The sequence below is a fragment of the Mixophyes fleayi genome, chromosome 2, assembly GCF_038048845.1.
Source record: "Mixophyes fleayi isolate aMixFle1 chromosome 2, aMixFle1.hap1, whole genome shotgun sequence".
Taxonomy (NCBI): domain Eukaryota; kingdom Metazoa; phylum Chordata; class Amphibia; order Anura; family Limnodynastidae; genus Mixophyes; species Mixophyes fleayi.
The window spans coordinates 6,690,023-6,717,294 of record NC_134403.1 but is presented as its reverse complement, the minus strand read 5'-3'; the positions used below and the strand labels follow the sequence as shown (position 1 = coordinate 6,717,294).

General features: G+C 46.0%; 1 protein-coding gene across 2 annotated transcripts; it reads left to right on the top strand.

The window, feature by feature from the left end:
* The first annotated feature begins 245 nt into the window (after positions 1-245).
* Positions 246-18,797, top strand: LOC142140010 (folate receptor alpha-like). Of its 2 annotated transcripts, none has more exons than XM_075197869.1 (5): positions 246-317; positions 14,185-14,363; positions 17,137-17,325; positions 17,871-18,006; positions 18,086-18,797. In XM_075197869.1, the coding sequence occupies exons 2-5, from the start codon at positions 14,232-14,234 to the stop codon at positions 18,358-18,360; spliced, it is 732 nt and encodes a 243-aa protein (XP_075053970.1). In that variant the 5' UTR covers positions 246-317; positions 14,185-14,231; the 3' UTR covers positions 18,361-18,797. The 2 variants fall into 2 exon arrangements, with proteins under 2 accessions (XP_075053970.1, XP_075053969.1); XM_075197868.1 differs by lacking the exon at positions 246-317 and adding an exon at positions 388-710.
* The last annotated feature ends 8,475 nt before the right edge of the window (positions 18,798-27,272 follow it).

Sequence of the window (27,272 nt, the reverse complement as noted above, 5' to 3'; positions counted from 1 at the left end):
TATTACACCCGTGCCTGTAATGTTATATTACACCTGTGCCTATAATGTTATATTACACCTGTGCCTGTAATGTTTTATTACACATCTGCCTATAATGTTATATTACACCTGTGCCTGTAATGTTATATTACACATTTGCCTATAATGTTATATTACACCTGTGTCTATAATGTTATATTACACCTGTCCATGGTTTCCCCTCCAATCTCTGCTCCTTTGGCTTCTACAGGGACTAAGTGCTCAGACTACAAATCACAGCTGGCAGCTTCAGGTTATTGTGGATGTATCCGACACTCTGAGCAGACATTGGGCCTCAGGTGAGATTTCCCCTTTAAGTCAGGATGTGTTTGGCTGATTGAGCCTCCTGTGTTAGTTTGATGCGTGAGTTGTTATATCAGGATATTTCCCTGGTTAGTGCTGTAAGTTACATAGTGCTGTGTACATCCAGCTGCCCTGTGTGAATGGCACAATCTGTAGCAGAAAGATGATGATTCCCTATATTACACTTACACCTGAACGCCAGGCTAACGATTAATAGAAGTGTCAGAGTGCCCTTTGTTCCCAGCAAGAGGTGTAAAACTGGTTAATATTCTGTGAGTCTTCACTGACTACTCTGCAGATTCTGTGATACCAGCCAGAGGGATCCTCTCTGCCAAGTTCCTGATTCCTTCCCTCCTGATCCCCAGAAACGTCGGGACTGTCTCCTGCAGGTAAGTCCCTCACCCTCCGCTCTGTGGTCCCACCTAGTTCTCTACTGATACATTATAAATCCCAGTGTTTCCTGCAGCCTTGGACTTGTAGTTCACCAACCACTGTAAGCCGCTCGTTATCAGGCATGAGATCTGTTATATGTTCTGTAAGTATGAAGTGATGAGGATTTATTGCAGGCGGCTACTTGGCAAGAGAAGGACACTTGAGAAACACTGTTTATGAAACAAATTCTTGCTGACAGACATAAAACTAAGAGAACATTGCCATATCTGGGGCAGTTACCAGCTCCAGCTCTGGTGTACAAACCCCTAAAGAATTTGCTGTGTTTGGGTATATAGGTTGCCCCCATAGTGATGGGCAGTGAGCTCCCTACACTCTGCAGAGAATAATCTGTGCTGGGAAATCTGTTGCTTAATGTGACTTAAGGAGCAGGGACTGCAGTCTCTACCTGCGCAGATGACATATTGGGGAATTATTTAGAGGGATATTAGGGCACCAGATGCAGGAACAATCACAATCTACTTGCACATTATTACTGTGCAGGAAGTTGGACAGTTGGTGGCATTGCATGTAGTAAATTTAGATTTAGCAGAAATGATTGTCACAGTGCCTCATGGGCATATAACGGGCATATCCATAGGTTCCAGATCCTGGCAAGTGGTAGGATTTTTTTGTTCTATCCCATCAATAAAAGATCACTTATCACCGTAATTCTCAAAAAAACTATCACTCGGGCAGCTGAGCAATACTGGCCAGGAGAGGTAAGGGTTAAACCATGGTTTCTCCGGTCCTGGATCTGCTGATGTGCGGATGCGTCATTTGGTTTGCCAGGTTTGGGCTAGAAATGTAAAAAATAACCTTTGTTCATTGAATGGAGCATTTTTTCATTGATTTTAATCTGTAAATCCTGAAATGGCAAAAGCAAAACAGGTATTGCGCTGACTAAACATTTCTTCGCCCTTTTATGAATCAGCCCCTTACTGTGCGAGTTAAAGATTACTGGTTGACAAAACACAGTTTGTAACTGGAAGACAAATTGGCTGATTTAGTGGTAATTATTAACTCCTCCCTCTCTTCCACCCCCCACATTTAATCTTATGCCCGACCCTGCCGCTTACAGACCCGCAACATCGCTCGTATCAGACCCTTCCTCTCCCAGCATGCGACCAAAACTCTTATCCACTCACTGATCATTTCTCGTCTCGACTACTGTAGCCTTCTCCTTACTGGCCTCCCCCGATCCCATCTCACTCCACTTCTAACTATACTTAATGCTGCAGGTAGACTTATCTTCCTCTCTCGCCGCTCCACATCTGCCTCCCCTCTCTGCCGAACCTTACACTGGCTCCGCATCCCCTACAGAATCTTCCTCAAAATCCTCACTCTCGCGTACAAGATCCTCTCCCTGCCCCCTCCATCTCCAAGCTCTTCTCCATACATACTCCCTCACCTTCTCCGGTCGGCGAATGACCGTCGCGTTTCCTCCCCTCTGGTAACCGCACCTCACTCCACTATCCAAGATTTCTCCCGTGCTGCCCCCCCTCACTACTGAGACCATCTCCCTTGTTCTGTCAGACTATCTCCTAGCCCAGTGGATCTCAAACTCTCAGTTCAGAGCACCATTAGGGTCTCTCTAAGGCACCCCTAGCAAAGAATAATTACCAAGTAGTTCTCCACCTTGCTTGCCACCGGCTCTGGTGGAGGCACCACTGTGAGATGGCAGCGGCACACAGTTTGGGAATTACTGCACTAGTCTGTATAGCTTCTGTCATAGAAAACCCACCTGTTCATGAAAGCCTACCGGTCCTCCACTTACCCATCTCACCATGTAGGGTACCTCACCCTCTTTCATCCTTCATCTCTCCCTCTCTTGCTTCTTGCCCTCATCTCCCCTTACACTGGCTCACCCCTCACGTCCCAACTGTGTGTCTCCCCCTTTCCCTTTAGATTGTAAGCTCTGGTGACAGGGCCCTCTTCCCTCCTGTTCTCATTACCTATAATGTTTGCTCACCAACTACACTGCGCACCTCCTCCTTGGTCTCTCTGTCCATTGACCTCACTCCTCCATTGTCTTTGAACCTCTATCAGTGGCTCTAAACCTGTTAGTTGCTCCCACACTAATGGGCACAGTCTGAATATACCCCTTGTACCCCAGTAGCTGTGTTGTACTGTTATACAATGTACTGTCTTGTTTGCCCTCTGTACGCTGTGGACCTCATGTGGCGTCCTGTAAATAAATGATGGTTTGCTGCGGAGCAAGAACCTGTTACGTGGGCTGCACTGTCCTCCCAGATCGTTGTGCACTACAACTCCCAGCAAGTCAGGGTTACTGAATTGTCAGGTTTTTTGCTATTTTCTTTCTTTTCTTCTTCCTTTTTTTTTTTTTTTTTTGTTTCATTTTAAATATTCATCTGAAAAGAAAAAATATTGCCCCAGGGACAAAGGAATATTGGTGACTTTTCCAGGGACAAAAATTTGTCCACCCCGACCGGTTGGAATAATAGATATGTAGGTTATTGTGACAGGATGGACTTTCTATGCCACCCTGTCCATGTGTTGCTGGGGACCGGCTGGGCCTGACTTGCCACCGTCCCCTCTTCTTTATGCAAAATGCGCCCTCTAACCGCAGTAGGAGGTGATGGTTAAACCTTTTGATGTTGATAACAGTGTTCAGCAGTGTTAATGTGAAGCCACAACGCTTTGTAACTTAAAGCTGTTTATTAAAGATGATAACACAATATAATGCAAGGTGCTCACAGTTGCTTGTATTATAGCAGTATTCAACAGTTGCAGCAATCGGGCAATACAGGTTTATATGCAGTATTACACTTATATATAGATGCAGGTGCACATATAGATATGCAGTTGCAGGCAGGACACTGTGTGCTGCACAACCGTACATTACTTGTGATACAGACAGACTCTGTAATATTATTTAGAGTGCCTCTGGTTCACAGTGTGCTACCTTTATGGTACTTATTTTCTGGTGGCCACGGAGCTATTAGAACTGTGACTATCCCCGTGCAGGCACTGACTGGAAGTAATGGGCCTGGGCATGCGCAGGGGCACAGATCGGACATTGGAGTCCTGCCCCACTTCTGGTTTCCTCCTAGACCCCCAGGGATTACAGCGGTTGCCATAGCAACACAATAAGGAGACGGAGCAAAGCGCTCCTATACTAACAGGAGGGGCTTTTGCTGCTGTCGCCACTAGCTTCCATCACCGGCGCCTAGAACCGCGTCCTTCTGGGTAACTGTCGCTGCTAGTGTACCCCCTCACTGGGCACCGAGGCTGGTACCCCTGACCTCTTCCTATAGATCAAGGTGCTGTGGAAGTTTTCCCCTGGTCTATCACACTGGATAGAGCTGCAGGTAGCGGGCAGAGCGGTGGTACTGGGTGCTGGATCCAACCTCAGAACAGCCGGAGAACGGATTAGATTGGTCTAATCTGCAGGTCACAGGAATTACAGCAGGTAAGTAGTCGTCAAAGCAGGTTCCTTGAAGGAGCGATGTTTATTACCTCAATAAGTCCTAATAAGGACAGTTGCATCCACTAGTTTAAGGTACTAGTGATCTCCAGATGTACAGATGGTATAATGCTACATGGTCAAACAGAGCTCCTTTTTATACAGATTCTGACACAACTCCTGGCAAGGGCTAAACCAGCCCTATGATCCGACCAGGCACCAAAGCGTCTGATATCACATCAGATGATTTAACATTAGGATGTGATATTTCTCTAGACGTGGAGTTAACGCACTTTAACTTCAAATTCACAGCAATCTGTGATCTCCTACATTACTTGTTTCCTGAGTCTACATTGTTCAGACAGGTTACTGTCTCTTTAACAAGACGAGACAACAGGTAACGACCTCCTGCTTTTGCCATGTCTGCGATGAAAAGACTTACTTAGCACTTCCTGCAGATTTCCTCTAACCTGGCATAATACATTAGAAATCAATACATTTCCTATACCAAAATACACACAATATAAAAAATATCAGTACATTTGCAATGAACTACAGCGGTTTATCTGGCCCAATTATACCCACTCACACTGGATGGCCACCCAGAGGTGTCTTACTATACCTTACTTTATCTTCTAGGGATCCACAGTCATTTTGGCAAATGCAATTAGAAAGGTAAAAAAGTACATTATTTATAATAAAAACAATCACTAGAATTCTATATACAAGCAGTAAATAAATGTCAGGCAGTTTTACCACATTATCTGTCAATGGATGTTCTGACTTGCTGAATCCCGGCCGCTCAGCCTGACAATCCCTCCTCTACCAGCGTGGTAGGAGCCGATCTCCTAGTCTCCCTGTTAGATCAGACCCACCACGTAAGAAGACCCCCAGAGTTATTCTAATCTGCAGATGTCCCAGCAGGGTGCTCAGTCCAGCAGAAGCCCAGACTTCAACACTGAGATCTTCCCAGGATGAGAGAAAAAAGAGCACAACCCCCTGTGTCTCTGTTTCCTCTATATTCTGTAGTTTTCCCACGCTCCAGGGGCTGGGTCAGGGGTGGCCTTAGATAGTGGGATCCTCTGAGAGTGGCTGTCTGTAAAAAGTAGAGATGTTCACTGACCCCTGTGTTCTGGTTTTTGTTTTGGATCTGTATTTTTTAGAAAAATTGCTAAAATCACATAATTTTGCACTTTTTTTGTTCCTACATTATTAATAACCTCAATAACACTAATTTCTGGTCATTTGCAGTCAATTTTGACCACCTCACAGGTCACAATATTATTTTCATACACTTTTGGACAAATACTGCAGCGACCTGGCTGGATGGTAAGCAGGGCCTGATTAAGGGTTCTGGCCGCCCTAGGCTAATACGGCCGCAGCGCCCCCCCCCCCCCCCTCCTCCGAATATATAGGTGTATAGGAACACTCCTGAATATGAATGTTCAGGTGTATTCTCCAGCATTCGAATTTAGACAGATTGTGCCATTGTCTCTTACCTGTCCTTGCTCTTCTCTCTTGCAACTTTGTTATCCTCTCGCTGGCTTCTGGAAAGTTGGCGTCCTTTTTTGAAAATGCAAAAATGTATTATAATGCAAACCCTGAATGATTAGGGCCTTTAGTTAAAACAAAACACTCCATTATGGCCAGCTAAAAGTACCCCATTGGACAGGCATATATAAGCAATATCTGAATATTTGTTGTCAATCAAATACAAACCTCTACCAGCCCCATCTCACTAATATTTAGTATTCTAGTGATTGCTGAGACCACCCATGTGACCACCACACAATCATGAGATTCTGCCCCCCAAAGCTGCTCTATTTTTTAAATACCCCTGCAGCCATTTTCCTTAACCACAACCCCCCCCGCACAGCCATTTTCCTTAACCCCTGCTGCAGCCATTTTCTTTACCTCCCACCCTGCATCCATCCCCCTTGCAGCTATTTTCCTTACCTCCACTCTGCTAGCTAGCTATCCCCCCCCGTCACATCAAAACTCCCCCAGTCACATATATCAGCCCCCCTCCTCTGCCCTCCTTCATACATATCAACCTCTCTACCTCCCTATAGATTTTCATGGCAGCCCCCCCCCCTCCCACCCTATAGATTTTTATGACAGTCCTCCTCTCCCTCCCTATACATATGCATGACAGTCCCCCCTCTCCCTCCCTATACATATGCATGACAGTCCCCCCTCTCCCTCTCTAGAGATATGCAGGGCAGTTCCCCCTCCCCCCTCCCTAGAGATATGCAGGGCAGTTCCCCCTCCCTATAGATATGCAGGGCAGTTCCCCCCCCCCCCCTCCCTAGAGATATGCAGGGCAGTTCCCCCTCCCTATAGATATGCAGGGCAGTTCCCCCCCCTCCCTATAGATATGCAGGGCAGTTCCCCCCCCCCCTCCCTATAGATATGCAGGGCAGTTCCCCCCCCTCCCTATAGATATGCAGGGCAGTTCCCCCCCTCCCTATAGATATGCAGGGCAGTCCCCCCCCCCCTCAGTATAGATATGCAGGGCAGTTCCCCCCCTCCTTATAGATATGCAGGGCAGTTCCCCCCCCTCCTTATAGATATGCAGGGCAGTTCCCCCCCTCCCTATAGATATGCAGGGCAGTCCCCCCCCCCCCTCAGTATAGATATGCAGGGCAGTTCCCCCCCCCTCCCTATAGATATGCAGGGCAGTTCCCCCCCCTCCTTATAGATATGCAGGGTAGTTCCCCCCCTCCTTATAGATATGCAGGGTAGTTCCCCCCCCCCCTCCCTATAGATATGCAGGGCAGTTCCCCCCCCCTCCCTATAGATATGCAGGGCAGTTCCCCCCCCTCCCTATAGATATGCAGGGCAGTTCCCCCCCTCCCTATAGATATGCAGGGCAGTTCCCCCCCTCCCTATAGATATGCAGGGCAGTTCCCCCCCCCTCCCTATAGGTATGCAGGGCAGTTCCCCCCCCCCTCCTTATAGATATGCAGGGCAGTTCCCCCCCCTCCCTATAGATATGCAGGGCAGTTCCCCCCCCTCCCTATAGATATGCAGGGCAGTTCCCCCCCCTCCTTATAGATATGCAGGGCAGTTCCCCCCCTCCTTATAGATATGCAGGGCAGTTCCCCCCCTCCTTATAGATATGCAGGGTAGTTCCCCCCCCTCCTTATAGATATGCAGGGTAGTTCCCCCCCCTCCCTATAGATATGCAGGGTAGTTCCCCCCCTCCCTATAGATATGCAGGGCAGTTCCCCCCCCCCTCCCTATAGATATGCAGGGCAGTTCCCCCTCCCTATAGATATGCAGGGCAGTTCCCCCCCCTCCCTATAGATATGCAGGGCAGTTCCCCCCCCCCCCTCCCTATAGATATGCAGGGCAGTTCCCCCCCTCCCTATAGATATGCAGGGCAGTTCCCCCCCCCCCCCCTCCCTATAGATATGCAGGGCAGTTTCCCCCCCCCCCCTCCCTATAGATATGCAGGGCAGTTCCCCCCCCCTTCCTATAGATATGCAGGGCAGTTCCCCCCCTCCCTATAGATATGCAGGGCAGTTCCCCCCCCTCCCTATAGATATGCAGGGCAGTTCCCCCCTTCACTTACCTGTAGTTGTGCCAGCGTCGCTCCTCTCCTCAGATCAGCAGATAGGAAGTGAAGACGTCCTGCTTCCTGTCTGCTGCACAGCAACAGGCAGCCTGGCGATTGGCTGTGTGTTGCTAACCACTGACCACCAATGCTTTTGATCGTCGAGCCCTCCACCCCCCCAAGGCAATCCCCCCCCCCCGTGCGGCGATCCCCAGCGGCGACCCCCCCCCCCCTCTCCCCCACCCCGAAAAAAAAAATGAATGAAGAAGAAAAAAAAAACAAAACATTTTTTTTTTAAAAAAAATACCCACAGTGCAGCGCCCCCCGGGACCCAGTGCCCCAGGCTGCAGCCTGGTCAGCCTAGTGGTTGATCAGGCCCTGCTGGTAAGCAACAGAGCAATGACACAAACACACAGCCTTTCCTAGCACATCTAGGACACATTGCACACATCAGTGGCAGAAAAGAAAAGTGGTGCAAGATGGAATTGTCCTTGGATCATGAAATCGGTTATGGTTCATTTGATCGCTCCACCTGTTTCTTGGATAAGTGAGGTAATTCTACAGCTACATAATTCTACAGCTAATACATGAGCTCTGACCCCCCCCAGGATGCGTGGTTTTATCAGACCCGGACCAATCCAGGGTGCCAGACAATGCACTTAAAATAGCCATTGTAATTCACAGCAAAGAGCAAGTTCATCAGTGAGCTTCGAATCGACCCCAATTCCCACAAAATTATAATCTAGTTAGGTACCTTTGATGTAAAGTGCAGATTACAAACACTTGATGAAACAGCAGCAAAGTGGATGGTAAAACATATACAGGTCTATTTAGACATCTATGCTTACATTACTTCTGCAAGCAATGTTGTTCGTTCTTAATAACACTGTTGTCTTTATAATTAAATAATTTAAATAATTAAAAATAATCCTCCACCATTCTTTGGATGTTGATAGTTGATCGTAGGATCAGGTGGAGTTACAGCAGAGATGTCACTAATTCTGGTCAATACTTTTGCAGTAGACAAGACCAGATGTCAGAATGTGCTGAGTCATCTGCATCATCAATGGGTGTCTTAAGATTTTTCCTAAGCACACAACAGTATATAGCACATGTAGGTAACAGTGGCACACAGCGGTAGCTGAATGGAAAAGTGGCGCAAGATGGAATTGCCCTCCCACCCACCCTTATCTTGGATCTTAAAAAGGACATGCACACTTTATCAAGCTAAGCAGTTTAGCAACAAGTAGTGCCACTCCTTGTGGCTGAACTGCTTGGTTTGTTTGGGCCCCCACAAAGCAAGGTAACAATGGCCTTAAGCCACCTAAGGTAACAGTGCTGTTAATGAACTCTACTATGGCAAGATGTTGTCGTCATCCTCGGCCTCATCCTCGCCCTCATCAGTGTGTACGTCAGCCTCGCACATTATTAATTCATCACCGCTGGAATCCACCGTTACAGAAGTCTCCGTATTTTGATGTAATTGGCGGGAAAGGTCTTCCTCGTGGAACTTGAAGTTCATTTTTATGAACATCATCTTTTCCACATTTTGAGGAAGTAGCCTCTTACGCCGATCACTGACAAGGTTCCTGGCTGTGCTGAAACCTCTTTCCGAGTACACACAGGAGGGTGGACAGTGCAAAGCGAGTTGGTACATGGGTCTCCAAATTCTTTTTTTTTTTTTATTCCTCCCATTATGTAAAGGGACTGTCTGATGTGTCTATTTCTATGCTGTTGTGAAAATAATGCTCCACCATTCTTTGGATGTTGAAAGTAGGATCAGGTGGAGTTACGGCAGAGGTGTCACGTTTTTTGGTCAATTCTTTTAGACCAGATGTCAAAATTTGGCGCTGAGTCCTCTGCATCACCCTCTGTCTCTTGTGAAAATTAATTTTTTTCCTAGCAGCAGTTGAGTGAGAAACTGAAGGAGGAGATCCCATCCTGTCACGTAACACTTGAGCTATCATCTTGATCACCAGGAGCTCCTTGTATCTCTTCAGATCTGGGTCAGTTGGAAACAAAGAGAAGATATAGCTCTTAAACTGAGGATCAAGCACAGTCACCAAAATGTAGTGATCCGATTTCCAAATTTTGTTAACTCTTGGATCATGGTGAAGCGAATAAAGTACTTCATCTACAAGTCTGACATACTTAGCGGAATGGCTTTGTTTAATCTCTGCCTTCAGTTTCTCAAGCTGCTTTTCCAAAAGTCTAATTAAGGGAATTGCTTGACTCAAGCTAGCAGTGTCTGAATTCGCTTCACAGGTGACTACTTCGAATGTTTCAGCACCTTGCACAAAACAGAAAGTATTCTCCACTGCGCTTGACTAAAATACATCCCCCCCTCCTTTTCCAATGTCATGGCTTATGGAGTAAGCGTGGATGGCTTTTCGCTGTTCCTCCATCCGCAGAAGCATATACAGGGTGGAATTCCACCTTGTTACCACCTCTTGCTTCAGTTGGTGGCAGGGCAAATTTAATTGCTCTTGTAGCTGCTGCAATCTCCTACACACTGTTGCCGAATGTCGAGAATGTGCAGATATATTACGGGCCACAGACAGCATCGCCTGCATTTTTTAAAAAGCTCTGCACCACCAAGTTTATTGTGTGAGCAAAACAGGGAATGTGAGGGAATTCACCCAGCTGTAATGCTCTCACAATATAGGTGGCGTTATCAGAAATGACATATCCTGAGGAGAGTCCAAGAGGGATAAGCCATGTTGCAATGACATTCCTTAGTTGTTGTAACAGATTGTCAGCTGTATGCCTCTTAGTGAAGCCGGTGATACAGAGTAACTGCCTCTGATAAATGAGCCGTACTTGGGTACATGCTGCTGCTGTTCCTGCTGGTGAAGGCGAATCACCAACCCAGTGGGCTGTCACAGTCATATAATCTTTAATTTGCCCAGTTCCGCTTGTCCACATATCTGTGGTTAAGTGTACAGTGGGTAGAATGGCATTTTGTAGCCCAATAATTACATTTTCACGAACCTTCTGGTAGAGGTGAGGAATAGCTTTTCTAGTGAAATGGTGTCATGATGGAATTTGGTAACGGGAAATGACCTCAAGTAACTGTCTAAAACCAGCTGCATTAGCAGTGGATATTGGATGCAGATCTAATACTAGCATAGTCGCCATGGAGTCTGTGATCCACTTTGCAACTGGGTGACAGCTTTCATAGTTGCTTCCTCTTGCAAAGGATTGTTTAACAGTCAATTGTTGTAACAGTCAACAGTCAATTGCTTCTGGGATTAAGATTCACCCACAGCAACAGCAGCACTCAAGAATTCTTCTGAGGAATCAGAATAGTAAAGGAGTCATCTAGCCTTACCAACTCCGATCGCTACTGAGGATATTGATGAGGATGGTGTTGTGGGAGTAGATTGCAGGCACGGGATGTAGGTGAGAGAAGGGACCTAGCTGATAATGGACTGCTTGTTGTTTGTTTTTAGCATAAGTTTCTGATTTTTCCCAACAGCTTGCCATGAACTTGCTTCAAATGGCGTAACATGGATGAGGTTCCCAGATGGTTAAGGTCCCTCCCTCGACAGATTGTGGCTTTACAAATGCTACAAATGGCTAGACAACTGTTGTCAGGATTTGGGTAAAAATAATTCCACACATAAGAAGTGGATTTTTTGGTCTTATGTCCAGGCATGACAATGGCCTTCTTCTTATCACGTGCAAGAATCTGCTTCCACCGGTGCAGGTCTTACACAAACAATATTATCCTCATTAGCGCCCTCGTCGGCTACATAAATATCCCCCTCATCCTGTTGCAATTCCAAAGTGGCATCCTCAATTTGTGTATCACCGGCTACACTCGGGCTGTTCAGGCACACATCTGCAGAAATGCTGAATGGAAGCTTCTTTAGGAGTACAGTATTAGAAAGGTCAGGTTTACACATAACACTTGTGGATAGACTCTCTTCAGGGATTTGTGTCATTTCTGCATCTGAATATACATTTTCCTCTAATGCCTTACTGTTTTATTCCAGCTCGGCTTTTACACATAAAAGTATTTGGACACCACTTTTGGAGTCCGAATGACAAGGTCTTGCTTGGTCACGACTGACATTACAAGAAGATGCCTCAGTGACCGGTGCAGAACTAGCACTCATAGAGAAAGGTGAAGGCCTCATTCTTTCCTTGCAGCTGGGTGTGTAGAATGGCAGATTGGCAATTTTTTTTTTTCTGGAGATAACTTTGCCTGGATTACAGGTCTTTTTTTCTTGACCAAGGTAAAAGGTGTTTTCTTACACTTTGGTTTCCCTGACTTACAAACACTATGCACTTTAACATAGGCTTTACCAGATGACGTAGAGGGATTACTATCATCATGACTGGTGCCAGCAGCTGCTTGGTGCTCCTGGCCTTCTGTGTACTGCTGTGAATCCATTTTGATAACTCCATACACTTTGACTGCAAATTCAGAAGACCAAGCCTGCCAGTCCTAGTATTTGTATTTCAGCAATGACAATGAGCAATGGAGCTCTTCTTCAAATTCTACAGTGACATTCAGAACACTGCTACCCCCTTCTCTTTCTAATCTACCTATGACGCTGCCCAACTGCTCTACAGACTGTGCTACCCCTTCTGTGTCCCTCTGTGAAATGGCGCTAGATCGCCGTTGAGGGCGGTACTTCTAGAATCCAAAACTCGCGAGATCCGACAACGTAATGACGTTTTGCCTCGTCTTCAATTCCGAAAGTGCGCAAACGTATCGAGCCGGCTCGGCACTCGGATTTGGTAAGTTCGGGTGTGTTTGGTTCTCGGGGAACCAAGCCTGAGCATCTCTAGTAAACAGGGGCTGTTACAGGGCTGTCCCTTCTCATCCTAATACATCCCTTGGTCCTCTGCTTTGCTGACACAAGATGTCTGGCTGAGTACAACCTGAGACAAGGGGGACATACTCGGGTTAATTAAGGGGCAAGGCGAAGATGATTAAATGACACTCCCAGTATTAACCCCTTACAAGCTTCTTCAGCCAGAACGAACTTCCAGGACTTCCTGTATAGAAAAAAAAGGGGGGGGGGTGCAATGAATGCAGCTACAGCCCCCTCACCTGTATCCTGGCACTGGACCCCACCCGAACATAACCCATAACCCACCTGGGTTCAATGTAAGAACAATGTATTACTGCTACATCAACAATATACATTTTTACAATGGGTAAGATAGAATCAAAAGGTCTCCTATACAGACATGGCCACAATGCCCCCTTATCTCCATGTAATGAGATACTGCACTTACACTCTGGTGAGCTGGGGAACACGGACAGCACTATAAAAAGTACATGTTGTTATACTCCACATTTTGTAAGAAACGAGGGACAGGTTGGTTAAGGTGATATCAATCTCATGGATTATGTTCTTGTTCCTCTACCATTTGTCATTGACCCATAGATGGGCCCTTCGTCCTTTTCACATGGGTGCACAGTCTGTATTTGTGTCACATTAATTCACAGGGGGGTAGAGGCCCATATCTAGTAAAGAAGGGTTAAATGGCAGCCAGCAGCTGAATATTTAATGTTCCTCATTGGAGGGGGTAACAATGTTGGCTAGATGCATTTGTATCCTGGTCCCTTCAATGTACTGCGCTGCGTAATATGTTGACGTTTTATAGGCTGAGCGTTTTTGGAGAGATTGTGATGTGCGTGTTTTTTGGGACCCTGCAGTACACGGCCTCTGACAGGCCCTGATTATCAGAGATACTCCAAGCCCAACTATCATCTGTTCCCTCCGCCATGACGCTTGTGCTAGACGTCATCGTGAACTTACACCCAATTCATATAAATAGCTCCACTAAGAACACACTAAAATATTCTTTATTCGCTGGTGCTACTGAACAAAATTACTGCAGACTTCCAGTGACCCATTCCTGTCCCACCAGACGCCCGCAAACACCCGAGCAATCTCTTGATGCCGTCCAAGCTTAAATTTGTAATATTTAAGACCGTTCTTTTATTTTATTGCCTTTGTTATATATTAGTGCTGAAAGAATTATTAAAGTCATTTTTTACAATAGTTCATATAGAATATTATGATAAAATAATAATTGTATAGTACTGCGTTTCTGAACACTAACTTCACTTTCTATATGATCCGAATTTCTGATGGAGGTAAAGGATTATACACCTGGCAGACAAAGATTGTACATCACACAATGGAGTGTGTCCTTTTATCTGTTGTTCTTATGAGAGCAGGGATTTTCTGATCACTCTTTGCTAATGTGGCCATAGTTCGGTATACCCCCAACTTGTGTCTCTGTATATAATACGCTACATTTCAGCAACTGGCAGGTACCGATATTTCAGTTGGTCCTTCAAAATGTCTCAAACTCACAATTTAACTTAAACTTCGTTGCCAAGAAATTTCACAAAGGTACCAGTCAGTTCACTATTTAGAATAAAACTTATTGTATGATGTTGTTTTTGTTCCTGGTTTAGCTTGGCCTTTGTGGACTCTAGAACTCTGCATTGTGGACTCTAGAACCATGCTGCGCTGGGTCACCTTACTGGCGTGTATTTCCTTGCTGTCCGCTGCCATTACGGACTACATAGATCAATGTATGGATGGAAAGCACCAAAAGACAGAGCCGGGGCCTGAAGACTTGTTACATGATCAGGTGAGAGATAATACCCTATTTATAGTAGAGACTAATAAGTACATAACATAAGGAGGGGAGTAAAATAATATTCACAAACTTTATTTTTTACTACATTTTTTAGTTGTGAAAGATAATTCTGAAATATTGCAGTAAGGCTAAGTAAACACTACGGCTTTCTCTTTCTCGGATTATCAGGCAAATCACACAGTAAACGATCGTTTGGACCGGTATCACATTAGTGTGTACGCTCCACCAATGAATGATTATTTTTCCAAAGCTCATCGTATCATTTGATTTCATTTTATAAACGGATCAAAAATCTCAACAATGCCGTTCAGATTCTGCAGTGTGTATGAACTCACGATTAGCAGTGTAGGCAGATCTTTACAGTCACGATCTTTCAGGCGATTGTTATTACAGATGAAGAGCACAGATGTGAAGGTAAATCATTTAAAACGTGTATAGTGTGTACACATGAATCAGCTGCTGATCGGGACTTTCAGTCGTTGGTAAAATTGTTACAGATCTCGGGGTAAATGTATCAAGCTGAGCGTTTTCCGGCGGGTTTCTAGCTATCATTTATTTAGTACATTCTACAAAATGACAGCTAGAATCTGATTGGTTGTTATAAGCAACATCTCCACTTTTGAAACCCACCGGAAAACCCTAAGTTTGATACATTTCCCGCCTCATGTTGGGAGAAATTTTCTGCAGTGTGTACCCAGCCTAATTCCTGTCCACTACTGGCATAGAATGTGAACTATAGCAGGGTTATAGCAGTAATCTGGGGGTGGGGGATTACGGGTTGAAGGGATTGCAATCCTGAAATAGTAGCACAACAAATACAGCTGTGGAACAATCTTCCACGTTCCATCAGGTCTGCATTTACTCTCAAAGGCTTCAAGCGTGCCCTTAAGACTCACTTCTTTATTCAAGTCTATCAGTCCTCCTCATAACTCCCTTGTCCCGGCTCTCTCCTTACAGTTAGTAACTCCCTATTTGTGTCTCCCTTTTTCCTTTTTAGGATGTAAGCTCTCAGGAGCAGGGCCCTCATTCCTTGTGCGCACCTTCTACTATTCCATCACCCTCTGTACCTCTTGGCCGGCTTCCCTAGCCCTGTTTTCTTAAGCTTCGGCCTTCTTCTCGCTGATTTCTACCATCACTTTCACTCATTGTTCCAGAAATAATTTGATTTGCATTACCATGTTACCTGTCTGTGTGTGTGTGTGTGTGTGTGTGTGTGTGTGTGTGTGTGTGTATATATATTTCTTTTTGTTCTTCCTGTACCATGTTCTGTCATGGCTCACTGTTTTCTGTATATGTCATGTACGGCGCTGCAGACCCTTAGTGGCGCCTTATAAATTAAAGATAATAATAATAATTAATGGATGATATAAGCTAACGATTCCCTGGATTTTCTGCATTGGTATTCCATCAACTCTGCCGCACTCTGGGTGAATGCACCCTACAATCTTTATGGAGTAGATTGGCACAACTTTTCTTCCACCAGAGAAATCCAAACTTAATTTCTCACTTTGCACCCCTTTATATAACTTCTGCAGTCTCAATATAAATAGATTCCCTCCTACTTGTCTCTAAGAAACCAATACTGACTTTGGACAGTAGATGGCAGTAATACTCTAAGCATAAAATGTAAAATAGGTGACATATTAATTTAGAATTATGATAGATTGTGCTTATCTATAGAAGAACAAAAGGCAACAAATAGCCTATTTCAGTCCATTTCTAAGTCATGTTATATCATCTAGTAACATGGCCTGGCAGTGTAAAGGCGTCTATTTGGTTTCCCCTCTGATGTGTAAAATCTTAACAATACCACACACACGAAGTTACATAATCTCCCATGTATCTCACAATATATCAATTTATACATAAAGCATGATCAATACATTAATGTTTTGTGTTGCATATAAAATGTTAATGACAAATTATTGTGCAATTAACTTCTGTTACACAGCGCTTAGTTTCTATACTAATAATCTACTAAAGATGAGGTTACTGAGACCTTCAGAACATTCAGTTAGTTACCAACATCACCCCCCCTTGTCTCTTTTGTCACCTCATCTGCACCATATGTACTTGTGTTTTGCAATTCTTCTGTTTATCCCACTCCTGTGCTGTGAAATGCTCTGCCACCCTATAAATAGTTATTACTCATAATTGTACAAACTTTCTGTAAACACTCCTGAACAATCAGCAATTAACTTTTCTCTGTCTAATGCAAGTTTGTCAATGTAAGCAAACATCTGTTGCACTATATTGTATCAGCTTTTTAATAACTTGCAAAACAGACTATTTTGCAAATCTTTTTTGTAAGCAACTTAAGTCCATTTTTTTTAAGCTGCTTTATGTTGATTACCCACTGGTGTTGTGTTTAAATGTCAGTGACAACACAACTCTTCTCTGCAACACTGATGGTTAATGATGTTCTACATATAGCAGCAACATAGTTTCAGCACAGTAAGAAACTAACAGAAGGCACAGTGAATGGGAAAGATAAAGGATGAGAGAGCGAAGTCTACTGTCTTTACAAACTGAATTGATACAGGTTAGCTAAATTCAGCAGTACATAAATGAGATGCTTATTATTCAACCAGAAAACAGCAGAAAATAAATGCTTTATAAAGAAAGCTGAAGATCTAAAATAACTCAAAAGGTTTTATAAGAAAACGGCCTGTATAACTAGATCTCTGATCTAGGATCTGAGAGTCAGAGACCAGATCTTGGACATGGAGTCTTAAAGTCTAACAATGTTTTGTCCTCTCTGCAGTGCACTCCTTGGAAAAGGAAGTCTTGTTGTACGGCTAACACCAGTGCTGAGGCTCACAAGGACCAGTCCTTTTTGTATAACTTTAACTGGAATCACTGTGGGATCATGTCTTCCGCATGCAAGAAGCATTTTATCCAAGACACCTGTTTTTATGAATGCTCTCCGAACCTTGGGCCCTGGTTCCAGAAGGTGAGGGGTGAGCGCTAAGAATTGGGTTTTATAGTACAGTAGTTAAATCATATCTGAATATATGTCTACAAAGCTACACCCTTATTGTCATTCATACAGTAGCAGACAGCATTTTGGGAACAGAAAAGCAAATTACCAGCTTTGTGTATGCGGCACGTTTAGTTTCCCTATTATCTTGCTAATCAATAACTGTTCTATAATGATCTTTAACAAGTTATCAAGATTATAATCCTGAAATGCTGACACACAATTTGTGGAAGAACATTTACTTGGCATTGATTATTAAGGTTGATACACTAATAAATTATTCCCTGGATTCACAGTATGGGGACCACATCAACTTGGCAGTCTTAAGGTTGAATCCCGCATCTTAGACTCTTCATGTAGGAGACTAGCATAGCTTTTGTTCACCTACTAGAGGTCCAAGGAATGTCTTCACAGTGTAATTCTTTTACGTCTTTGAGGATTTAAGAATTAATGTAAATCTCCCCATTAACTGGTGTTATTGCTGATACTCTGCCTCACATTTTGCTCTGCTTGGACAGGTGGACCAGAGCTGGAGGAAAGAGCGTATCCTGGATGTGCCACTGTGTAAGGAGGACTGTGAGAGCTGGTTTAATGATTGCAGTCAGGACTACACGTGCATGGAGAACTGGCATGTTGGCTGGAACTGGGACAACGGTGAGTGAGATTTATACCCCTGACTTTCATCCATATGAGAGATCCACAAATGGTTATATCTCATCTCTTCTCCAAACAGGAACAAATAAATGCCCATATGGGACGACCTGCCGGAAATTCACAGACGTCTATCCATCTGCCAAGGATTTCTGTGAGAAGTTGTGGAGTAATTCCTACAAATACACCACGTATCAACGAGACAGTGGCCGGTGTATGCAGCTCTGGTTTGATACCGATGTAAACCCTAATGACCCAGTGGCTAAATATTATGCTGAGCTCCGGAACGCTGCCGAGATCCCATGTCTTGGATTGTTGATACTCCTGGGGTCCCTCTGTACATTGTGGGCACTGTAAAACTTCCTTCCCATTGGATAAAAGGCCATTGTCTTAAACATGAACTCCATCATAATCCAAGATCGCGAATAAGCATGGTCAGAACGTCCTGATCCACATCTGCTCTGCATCCTGTTCTGAGCCCAGAATTCGGATTAAAGACTAAATTAACTGTCCATATGTGGACTTGCATGAAATAATGAGAACCCAAGTCCTCAACACTGCCCTTAATTGCCGTTGCCCTGCAGGACGAGGAGACAATTCCACTACAATGTCGCTACATGGACGCTGACTCGAGTGTTGCATACACTTCCAGAAACGTTGTTAACCACGATAATATATTAAACCCTAATCATACAAGTATTTCATCGCTTTACTAATCATGTTTTGCACAGGGTATTTGATTATGAATTTTGGAAAATGTTAGTACCCACTTACTCATAAATAAAATACTAGTTTGTCCAAAACTGAGCAGGGTGGTGATTCCATGTGAATAGGTGTCAGTCTGTATGATTCTCATAAAGGCTCATGGACTCTTATGAGGGGGATTCAATTATGTGTGCAGTGCCTCCGGAGCGGTCGTGAAGGCCCTCTATGTTACTGCAACATCAGACTTCTCTTTTCTACCCACAAAAGATGCACAGCTGCGATGTTCAGAGGAATATCACGTCCAATTGAACCCCCTCTTATAGTCATTAAACTATTCACTTGGGACAAAACAATGTTTAGTGGGTAAATTCGCAGAATAGGTCATGTAGAAAGTACCCACAGGCCACACTTGGCTATTAGTGCACCGTGTCATCAGTTTATTTAGTACTCCATTTGTCCTTGCTTAAGATCTACAAATACGAATAGTTTAATAATTTGTATAGCGCCACTAATTCTGCTGCGCTGTACAGAGAACTCACATTGGTCCCTGCCCCATTGGGGCTTACAGTCTAAATTCCCCAATATATACACACACAAACACCATAGTTGTCTATTCTCCCAGAATGTCCGGGAGACTCCCGAATTTTTGGGAGTTCTCCTGGACTCCCAAGAGAGCAGGCAAAAATCCAGGGACCAGCATCTCCCCGTTGTTGTAAATGGTGGGGGGTGGGGCTAATAGCGACACCGTGGCCCCGCCCCCTGGCCAGAATTTCATAAGATTGACAGGGGCGGAGCCTAACAGTGCATTACGCGTGGCCAAGCCCCCTCGACGGACCCCCTTCCGGACAGCTGGTCTCAAAAGTAGGCAAGTATGACGGACACACACACGGACACACACACGGACTTACACACGGACACACACACGGACACACACACACACGGACGGACAGACACGGACACACACGGACACGGACACACACGGACACGGACACACACGGACACACACGGAGACACGGACACGGAGACACGGACCATGACACACACACACGGACACACACACACACGGACACAAGGACACACGGACACAAGGACACACGGACACACACACATACACTGACACACACACACACACACACACATACACGGACACACACACATACACGGACACACACACACACACACATACACGGACACACACACACACACACACATGGACGGACACACACACATACACGGACACACACACACACACACACACACACACACACACACACACACACACACACGGACACACACACACACACACACACATGGACACACACACACACACACATGGACACACACACACACACACACACACACACATGGACACACACACACACACACACACACACACGGACACACACACACACACACACACATGGACACACACACACACACACACACACACACACACACATGGACACACACACACACACACACACACATGGACACAAAGAGAGAGACAGACTAGGGTCAATTTTGTTAGCAGCCAATTAACCTACCAGTATATTTTTGGAGTGTGGGAGGAAACTGGAGCACCCGGAGGAAACCCACGCAAACACGGGGACAACATACAAACTCCACACAGATAAAGCCATGGTCGGAATTGAACTCATGACCCCAGTGACTCAGAAGTGCTAACCACTGAGTCACCATACTTGCCATGAGTCCAAGTTTCCTGGTTGGACTCATGGACTCCTTTCCTGAGCTATGCGGCAGCAATACCAACCCCTGAGCCACCAAATTATTTCTGCCACCCACAGTCGCAGGTTCACAGTGTGCACAAATCCTCTCTACTGCATAACCAGACGGGATGCTATCAACTTGTCTTGTACATGAGTTGAGTGTTGTGAGCGTGGTACTTCTAGTATTCTATTGTAGAGTGAGCGGGGTGAGGTGACCCCGGTACCAGGAGACGGGCAAGTACGTTGCTGTAGCTGCAGCTCTGTAGATGCAAAAGGAGTGAGCTGGGTACAGCAACGGTCCCACTACACAAGAGTGTAAGCTCTTATACCTAAGTGAACTGTGTCGGAGGGTAAAGTAGGAAGATGAAATGAATATATATATATATATATTATTATTACTGGTCACTGTACACCGCTACACCTGTTGTATCTGCACTTCGCTGTTATGAAGCCTGCACGTGAAGGATCACCTATCTGCTCAGGAGCCTGAGGTGAGAGACCGGTTTACAGCTGGGTGGTTCACCCACGGCTTCCAGGGGTAGCTATAATGTAACACTACACCACCAGCAGGCAAACACGGGATTACAGAATAACAACCAACATAGGGCTCTGCATTACGGTGCAATGAGTCTCTGAATCGGGGGTATTGGCTCAATAACAGATTGAGGGCAACACCATAAGAGTTTGCACCTTGGCCATAGCAGGTTGGTTAAGAATTTACTTTTGTTAAACAGATTACTCAGCGCAGTAGGTTAGTAAACAGGTACAAGCCTCAAGAACCAGTGCAGGAAATCGCTGGCAATGCTCATTCAAAAGACCTTTAATAAAGAGAGACCCGGGCTCCTATCTGCAGTCCACGAGTCCTCTCGTTAATAGTGCGCTGTATACACAATATCAGATCCCACAACATCAGCTACATAAGAGTCCAATATGTGATCATTATACAACAGTAGACGGCAGCATTACAATGTAAAGTTTATTCTACTGTTTCTTTCCTTCAAGGGCCGTCTCCAAATATATTCAGTTCCACTCTCCTACCAGGTATAATCATAATGTGTCCTAAAATGTGAGGACCCAACAGATTTCTATAAACTTTCTTCTGGGAATTTCCAACACGGACAAAGTTATTTGGATGTAATATATATGGTAAAACCTTATATTGTGTGTATACATATATATATAAATGCAATGGACATTGATCACATAGACCCCCCCGTCACAGGTGATAGCTGATAGTAGACCGCTAAGACGTTATATCAAAAAGGAGGAAAATATTAGGCAAATAATAAGGGGTTAGATAGGGGAGTATATTTATATTTAAATATAAGTGTGATTTCTCCATTTATGTAATCAATACATGGCTGTTTGCCAGTTTGCATTCACTCGCACGTGTGTGTCCAGCATACCAGCCATGTACTAACATGTGCATGTCCTGTATGTCAGCCATGGACTTGCACATGTGTGTCCTCTATGTTAGCTGTGTACATGTGTGTCTTGCATGTCTGCTTTGTACTCGCACGTGTGTGCCCTGTGCCTCAGCTGTGTACTCGCACGTGTGTGTCCTGTGCATCAGCCGTGTACTCGCACGCGTGTGTCCTGTGCCTCAGCCGTGTACTCGCATGTGTGCCCTGTGCCTCAGCCGTGTACTCGCATGTGTGTGCCCTGTGCCTCAGCCGTGTACTCGCACGTGTGTGTCCTGTGCCTCAGCCGTGTACTCGCACGTGTGTGTCCTGTGCCTCAGCCGTGTACTCGCACGTGTGTGTCCTGTGCCTCAGCTGTGTACTCGCACGTGTGTGTCCTGTGCCTCAGCCGTGTACTCGCACGTGTGCCCTGTGCCTCAGCCGTGTACTCGCACTTGTGCCCTGTGCCTTAGCCGTGTACTCGCACGTGTGTGCCCTGTGCCTCAGCCGTGTACTCGCACGTGTGTGTCCTGTGCCTCAGCCGTGTACTCGCACGTGTGTGTCCTGTGCCTTAGCCGTGTACTCGCACGTGTGTCCTGTGCCTCAGCCGTGTACTCGCACGTGTACCCTGTGCCTCAGCCGTGTACTCGCACGTGTGTGTCCTGTGCCTCAGCCGTGTACTCGCACGTGTGTCCAGTGCCTTAGCCGTGTACTCGCACGTGTGTCCTGTGCCTCAGCCGTGTACTCGCACGTGTGTCCTGTGCCTTAGCCGTGTACTCGCACGTGTGTCCTGTGCCTTAGCCGTGTACTCGCACGTGTGTCCTGTGCCTCAGCCGTGTACTCGCACGTGTACCCTGTGCCTCAGCCGTGTACTCGCACGTGTGTGTCCTGTGCCTCAGCCGTGTACTCGCACGTGTGTCCAGTGCCTTAGCCGTGTACTCGCACGTGTGTCCTGTGCCTCAGCCGTGTACTCGCACGTGTGTGTCCTGTGCCTCAGCTGTGTACTCGCACGTGTGTGCCCTGTGCCTCAGCCGTGTACTCGCACGTGTGTGTCCTGTGCCTCAGCCGTGTACTCGCACGTGTGTGTCCTGTGCCTTAGCCGTGTACTCGCACGTGTGTCCTGTGCCTCAGCCGTGTACTCGCACGTGTACCCTGTGCCTCAGCCGTGTACTCGCACGTGTGTGTCCTGTGCCTCAGCCGTGTACTCGCACGTGTGTGTCCTGTGCCTCAGCCGTGTACTCGCACGTGTGTCCAGTGCCTTAGCCGTGTACTCGCACGTGTGTCCTGTGCCTCAGCCGTGTACTCGCACGTGTGTCCTGTGCCTTAGCCGTGTACTCGCACGTGTGTCCTGTGCCTTAGCCGTGTACTCGCACGTGTGTCCTGTGCCTCAGCCGTGTACTCGCACGTGTACCCTGTGCCTCAGCCGTGTACTCGCACGTGTGTGTCCTGTGCCTCAGCCGTGTACTCGCACGTGTGTCCAGTGCCTTAGCCGTGTACTCGCACGTGTGTCCTGTGCCTCAGCCGTGTACTCGCACGTGTGTGTCCTGTGCCTCAGCTGTGTACTCGCACGTGTGTCCTGTGCCTCAGCCGTGTACTTGCACGTGTGCCCTGTGCCTCAGCCGTGTACTCGCACGTGTGTGTCCTGTGCCTCAGCCGTGTACTCGCACGTGTGTGTCCTGTGCCTCAGCCGTGTACTCGCACGTGTGTGTCCTGTGCCTCAGCCGTGTACTCGCACGTGTGTGTAAAAAGACAAGACCTCTGCCAAAGGCCAGTTTTAAAAAAGAAATTTAGGTTTTGTCCAGATTTTAACACCTGTGTACAAATAAGAAATTATACAGAACTTGTATCAAAGATGTAGACTCACAGATTACTAAATAATGCACAAGACAAAACTGTAGTCACAGATATAGATCATGAATAACCAACAACACCATTTATCTTCTACCTAAAACACACAATAGTAACCCCCCCCCCCCCTGTAGACTTATAGTGTCAGAGGTCAGGTGCCTCCTGGAGATGGTACATACTGATTTATGTACATTTACTCAGGTTTGTTACTACTCTTCCATCTTATACACTTGACATTCCCTCTTGGGGTGATTCTAACCACCCGGCTGGGGTCTTGTGACATTATATACGAGTACTGACCATTTGGATTTGAGCTACACCTACCAGCGATGTTGGGAATAGGTACAAAAAAAAAGTCAGACAGCAGTCATTGTGTTCTCAATGATCCTCTCTAACCATTATCGAAACAATAATACCACTCTGATAGATCCGCCTTAACGGAATGGGGGGTAATTGTCATTATGGAGGGTACCGTATTTGGGGAAACCACCAATCGGAGGGACGGTGGTTACCCTCCGTGGGATGCAACTCACACGGGCGTACCACATTAATACAAAGCTTTATCATGAGTTCAATTCCCGACCATGGCCTTATCTGTGTGGAGTTTGTATGTTCTCCCTGTGTTTGCGTGGGTTTCCTCCGGGTGCTCCGGTTTCCTCCCACACTCCAAAAACATACTGGTAGGTTAATTGGCTGTTATCAAAAATTAACCCTAGTCTCTACCTCTCTGTCTGTATGTATATGTCTATGTGTGTGACTGTGTGTCTATTAGGGAATTTAGACTGTAAGCTCCAATGGGGCAGGGACTGATGTGAATGAGTTCTCTGTACAGCGCTGTGGAATCAGTGGCGCTATATAAATAAATGATGATGATGATGATGATTACGACAGCAGAACATCAGAAGATGTTCACAATGTGCAGGATAAATGGTGGCAGGTACCTCCAACAGCCTCTTGCAGTCAGCAATACAAAGTAACAATCTCTGTATCCTTCAGAGTCTTATCCTCCATAGTATTACCGCTGCCATTTATCTAGACAGTCTTGTGTCCCCCAGCCTGGGCTACTGGCTCGCACACACCCTGTCCTGGTGATCCCGGCCCTGAGGCTTCCATGCTGGTGTCTTGTACACCAGGGTCGCCCAAGATAGAATGACTCAAGCTGTCCCAATCCTCGCCCCTTTAAGCTGGGGTCTGTGGCTGGATGGCATAAAAATAACTTATTGCAGATATTTATTTTGTTAAGTAGTGGTGCAGTGCAGTGTATATCATTGCAAATGTACTTATCTTTTTATATTGGATTGTGTGGAAATGTATGTACGTCTAAGACAGTATGTCATGTTTGGGCTTTGTAACTGTCTGGAGACAGGTAATCTCATGTCAATTAGACATTTTCATCGGTGAGTGACCAAAATGTCTGTTGAGCCTGAAAGACAGGAGGAGGTAACAATACTTGCTGGTAGACTCTCTATACAAGTGATCACAGATGAATGTGAGTTTGCAAGTTAAATTGTGTTCAAAAGAAGATTATAGAAATGTTATATCCTGATGGTAAACATTCAATATAAAACCTCAGACATAGTGGTACCACTAGTAGCACCTGGATTGGTTAGAGGGGCAGAAGGCTGGATTACCTCCTCCCAGGTTATCTGTATAACTCTGTATAATAAGCGCATTGTTTGACCATGTATCAGTTTTATTCCATCTGTACTTTAAACATACCCTGCAGGGTATCTGTAAATAAACATCCCTGCTTAAGTAACCTGATTTGACACCTACTTACCTGTTGCAATTCCTGTGACCTACAGATTAAATAAAATCTAATTTGTTATCAGGCTGTTCTGAGGTTTGGACCCAGCATTCCAGTACCAACGCTCTGCCCGCTACCTGTATCTCCTGCCAGTGTGATAGGCCAGGGGGAACCATCCACAGCACCCTGATGTGAAGGAAGAGGTCAGGGGTACCTGCCAAGGTGTCCAGGGAGGGGGACGCCAGCAGTGAAAGTTACCCAGAAGGAAGTGTAGGAGCCTAGTGGTGGCAGTAGACTCCTCCTACTGCGACAGGAGGGGTGCATTTGAGATAAAGGGGACGGAGGCAAGGCAAGCCCAGTGTCACTCACCGGACCGTGAGTGCCTCTTCCCGGACATTTAGGAACCGTGGCCGTCCGCCATCCTGAGGGTCTGCGCATGCGCAGCCCTTTTCTATACTTCAGTGTATACTCCTTTAACTTAATTGGCAGATCAGGCAACCTCCCTACCATCAACTGTATCATCATGACTGTTTGCTGATTCCTATCCGCTGCCTCCGTGCACTACAGTCTTCTACACCACTTCAACGTTATTTTATATCTATGTGACTGTTTGCTCATTGCTATCCGCTGCCTCCGTGCACTCCAGCTTTTACCTCACTCACCTGCTTCTCATCAAGTCTGTTTGCTGATTTCTATCCGCTGCCGCCGTGCACTACAGTCTCCTGCTTGCAACTCGCCTGTGTTCAACATCGTGACTGCCAGCTGACTACTATCCGCTGCCTCTGTGCACTACAGTCTCCTGCTTGCAACTCGCCTGTGTTCAACATCGTGACTGCCAGCTGACTACTATCCGCTGCCTCTGTGCACTACAGTCTCCTGCTTGCAACTCGCCTGTGTTCAACATCGTGACTGCCAGCTGACTACTATCCGCTGCCTCTGTGCACTACAGTCTCCTGCTTGCAACTCGCCTGTGTTCAACATCGTGACTGCCAGCTGATTACTATCCGCTGCCTCCGTGCACTACATTCTCATCTCATCTTTGCTGTGACCTCCTCGAGACTGCCGCTTTTCATTACCATCTGCTACACTTCGTGATCTACAGCTCCTGCCCTGCGCTGCACTCCTGTTTCCCATCGCTGTTGGTTCCTGTGGTTGCTACTGGTTACCTCCGTGTGCCGCTGAGTCCTGCCGCTGTGGTCAGCGTTATCGTCCATCTCCTGCTGATCCACTCTCCACGCCTTCACGTGTTCCACTGGTCTCTACCCTCCTGTCAGCATTGGATTTGTATCTCTTCTACTACCCTCTGCTGGATCATCTCCATTCTCCTGGGTTTCCTATGAGTCCAGTTCCACGTGTTGCTGACTCCTGTGGATTCGTGTCCCTGTCGGTCTACTCACCTGTGCGCTGCACCTGCTAGACCGCTGCTTCACCTATCCAGGGACTTCCTATCCAGTCGGCCTCCAGCCGCTCAGGTACCGCTGCAATCCCATCTGACTGCTACTGCTGAACCACGGTATGCATACTTCTCATTGACTGTGCTGTGTATTGCATATCTTGCTGGACTGTGTTTGGTTCTCTCTGGAGTCTGCTATCCGCTGAGTCTATTGCCATCATTGACTGTGTTATCATTGTGCTGGACTACTTCAAGAGACTTTCTAGATTGCAGACCTGATCAGTCATTTACATATATATATATCTATATTGTGCATATTACTGTGGATCGTGTATAAGGTGCCTGTGTATATCCTGTGTTGCAGTCTTCCCCCGTGCACCTCCTCACATATATATTCAGTGGTACAACTTGCTGATGTCAGACCACTGATCCCTGTTTCCGGTATCACC

Excerpts from the sequence above, each read along its gene's own strand:
- LOC142140010 (XM_075197869.1), top strand. The coding sequence starts at position 14,232 with ATGCTGCGCTGGGTCACCTTACTGGCGTGTATTTCCTTGCTGTCCGCT. Across the intron at positions 17,326-17,870 it reads TTGGGCCCTGGTTCCAGAAG|GTGGACCAGAGCTGGAGGAA; the intron begins GTGAGGGGTGAG and ends CTGCTTGGACAG. Across the intron at positions 18,007-18,085 it reads TGGCTGGAACTGGGACAACG|GAACAAATAAATGCCCATAT; the intron begins GTGAGTGAGATT and ends TTCTCCAAACAG.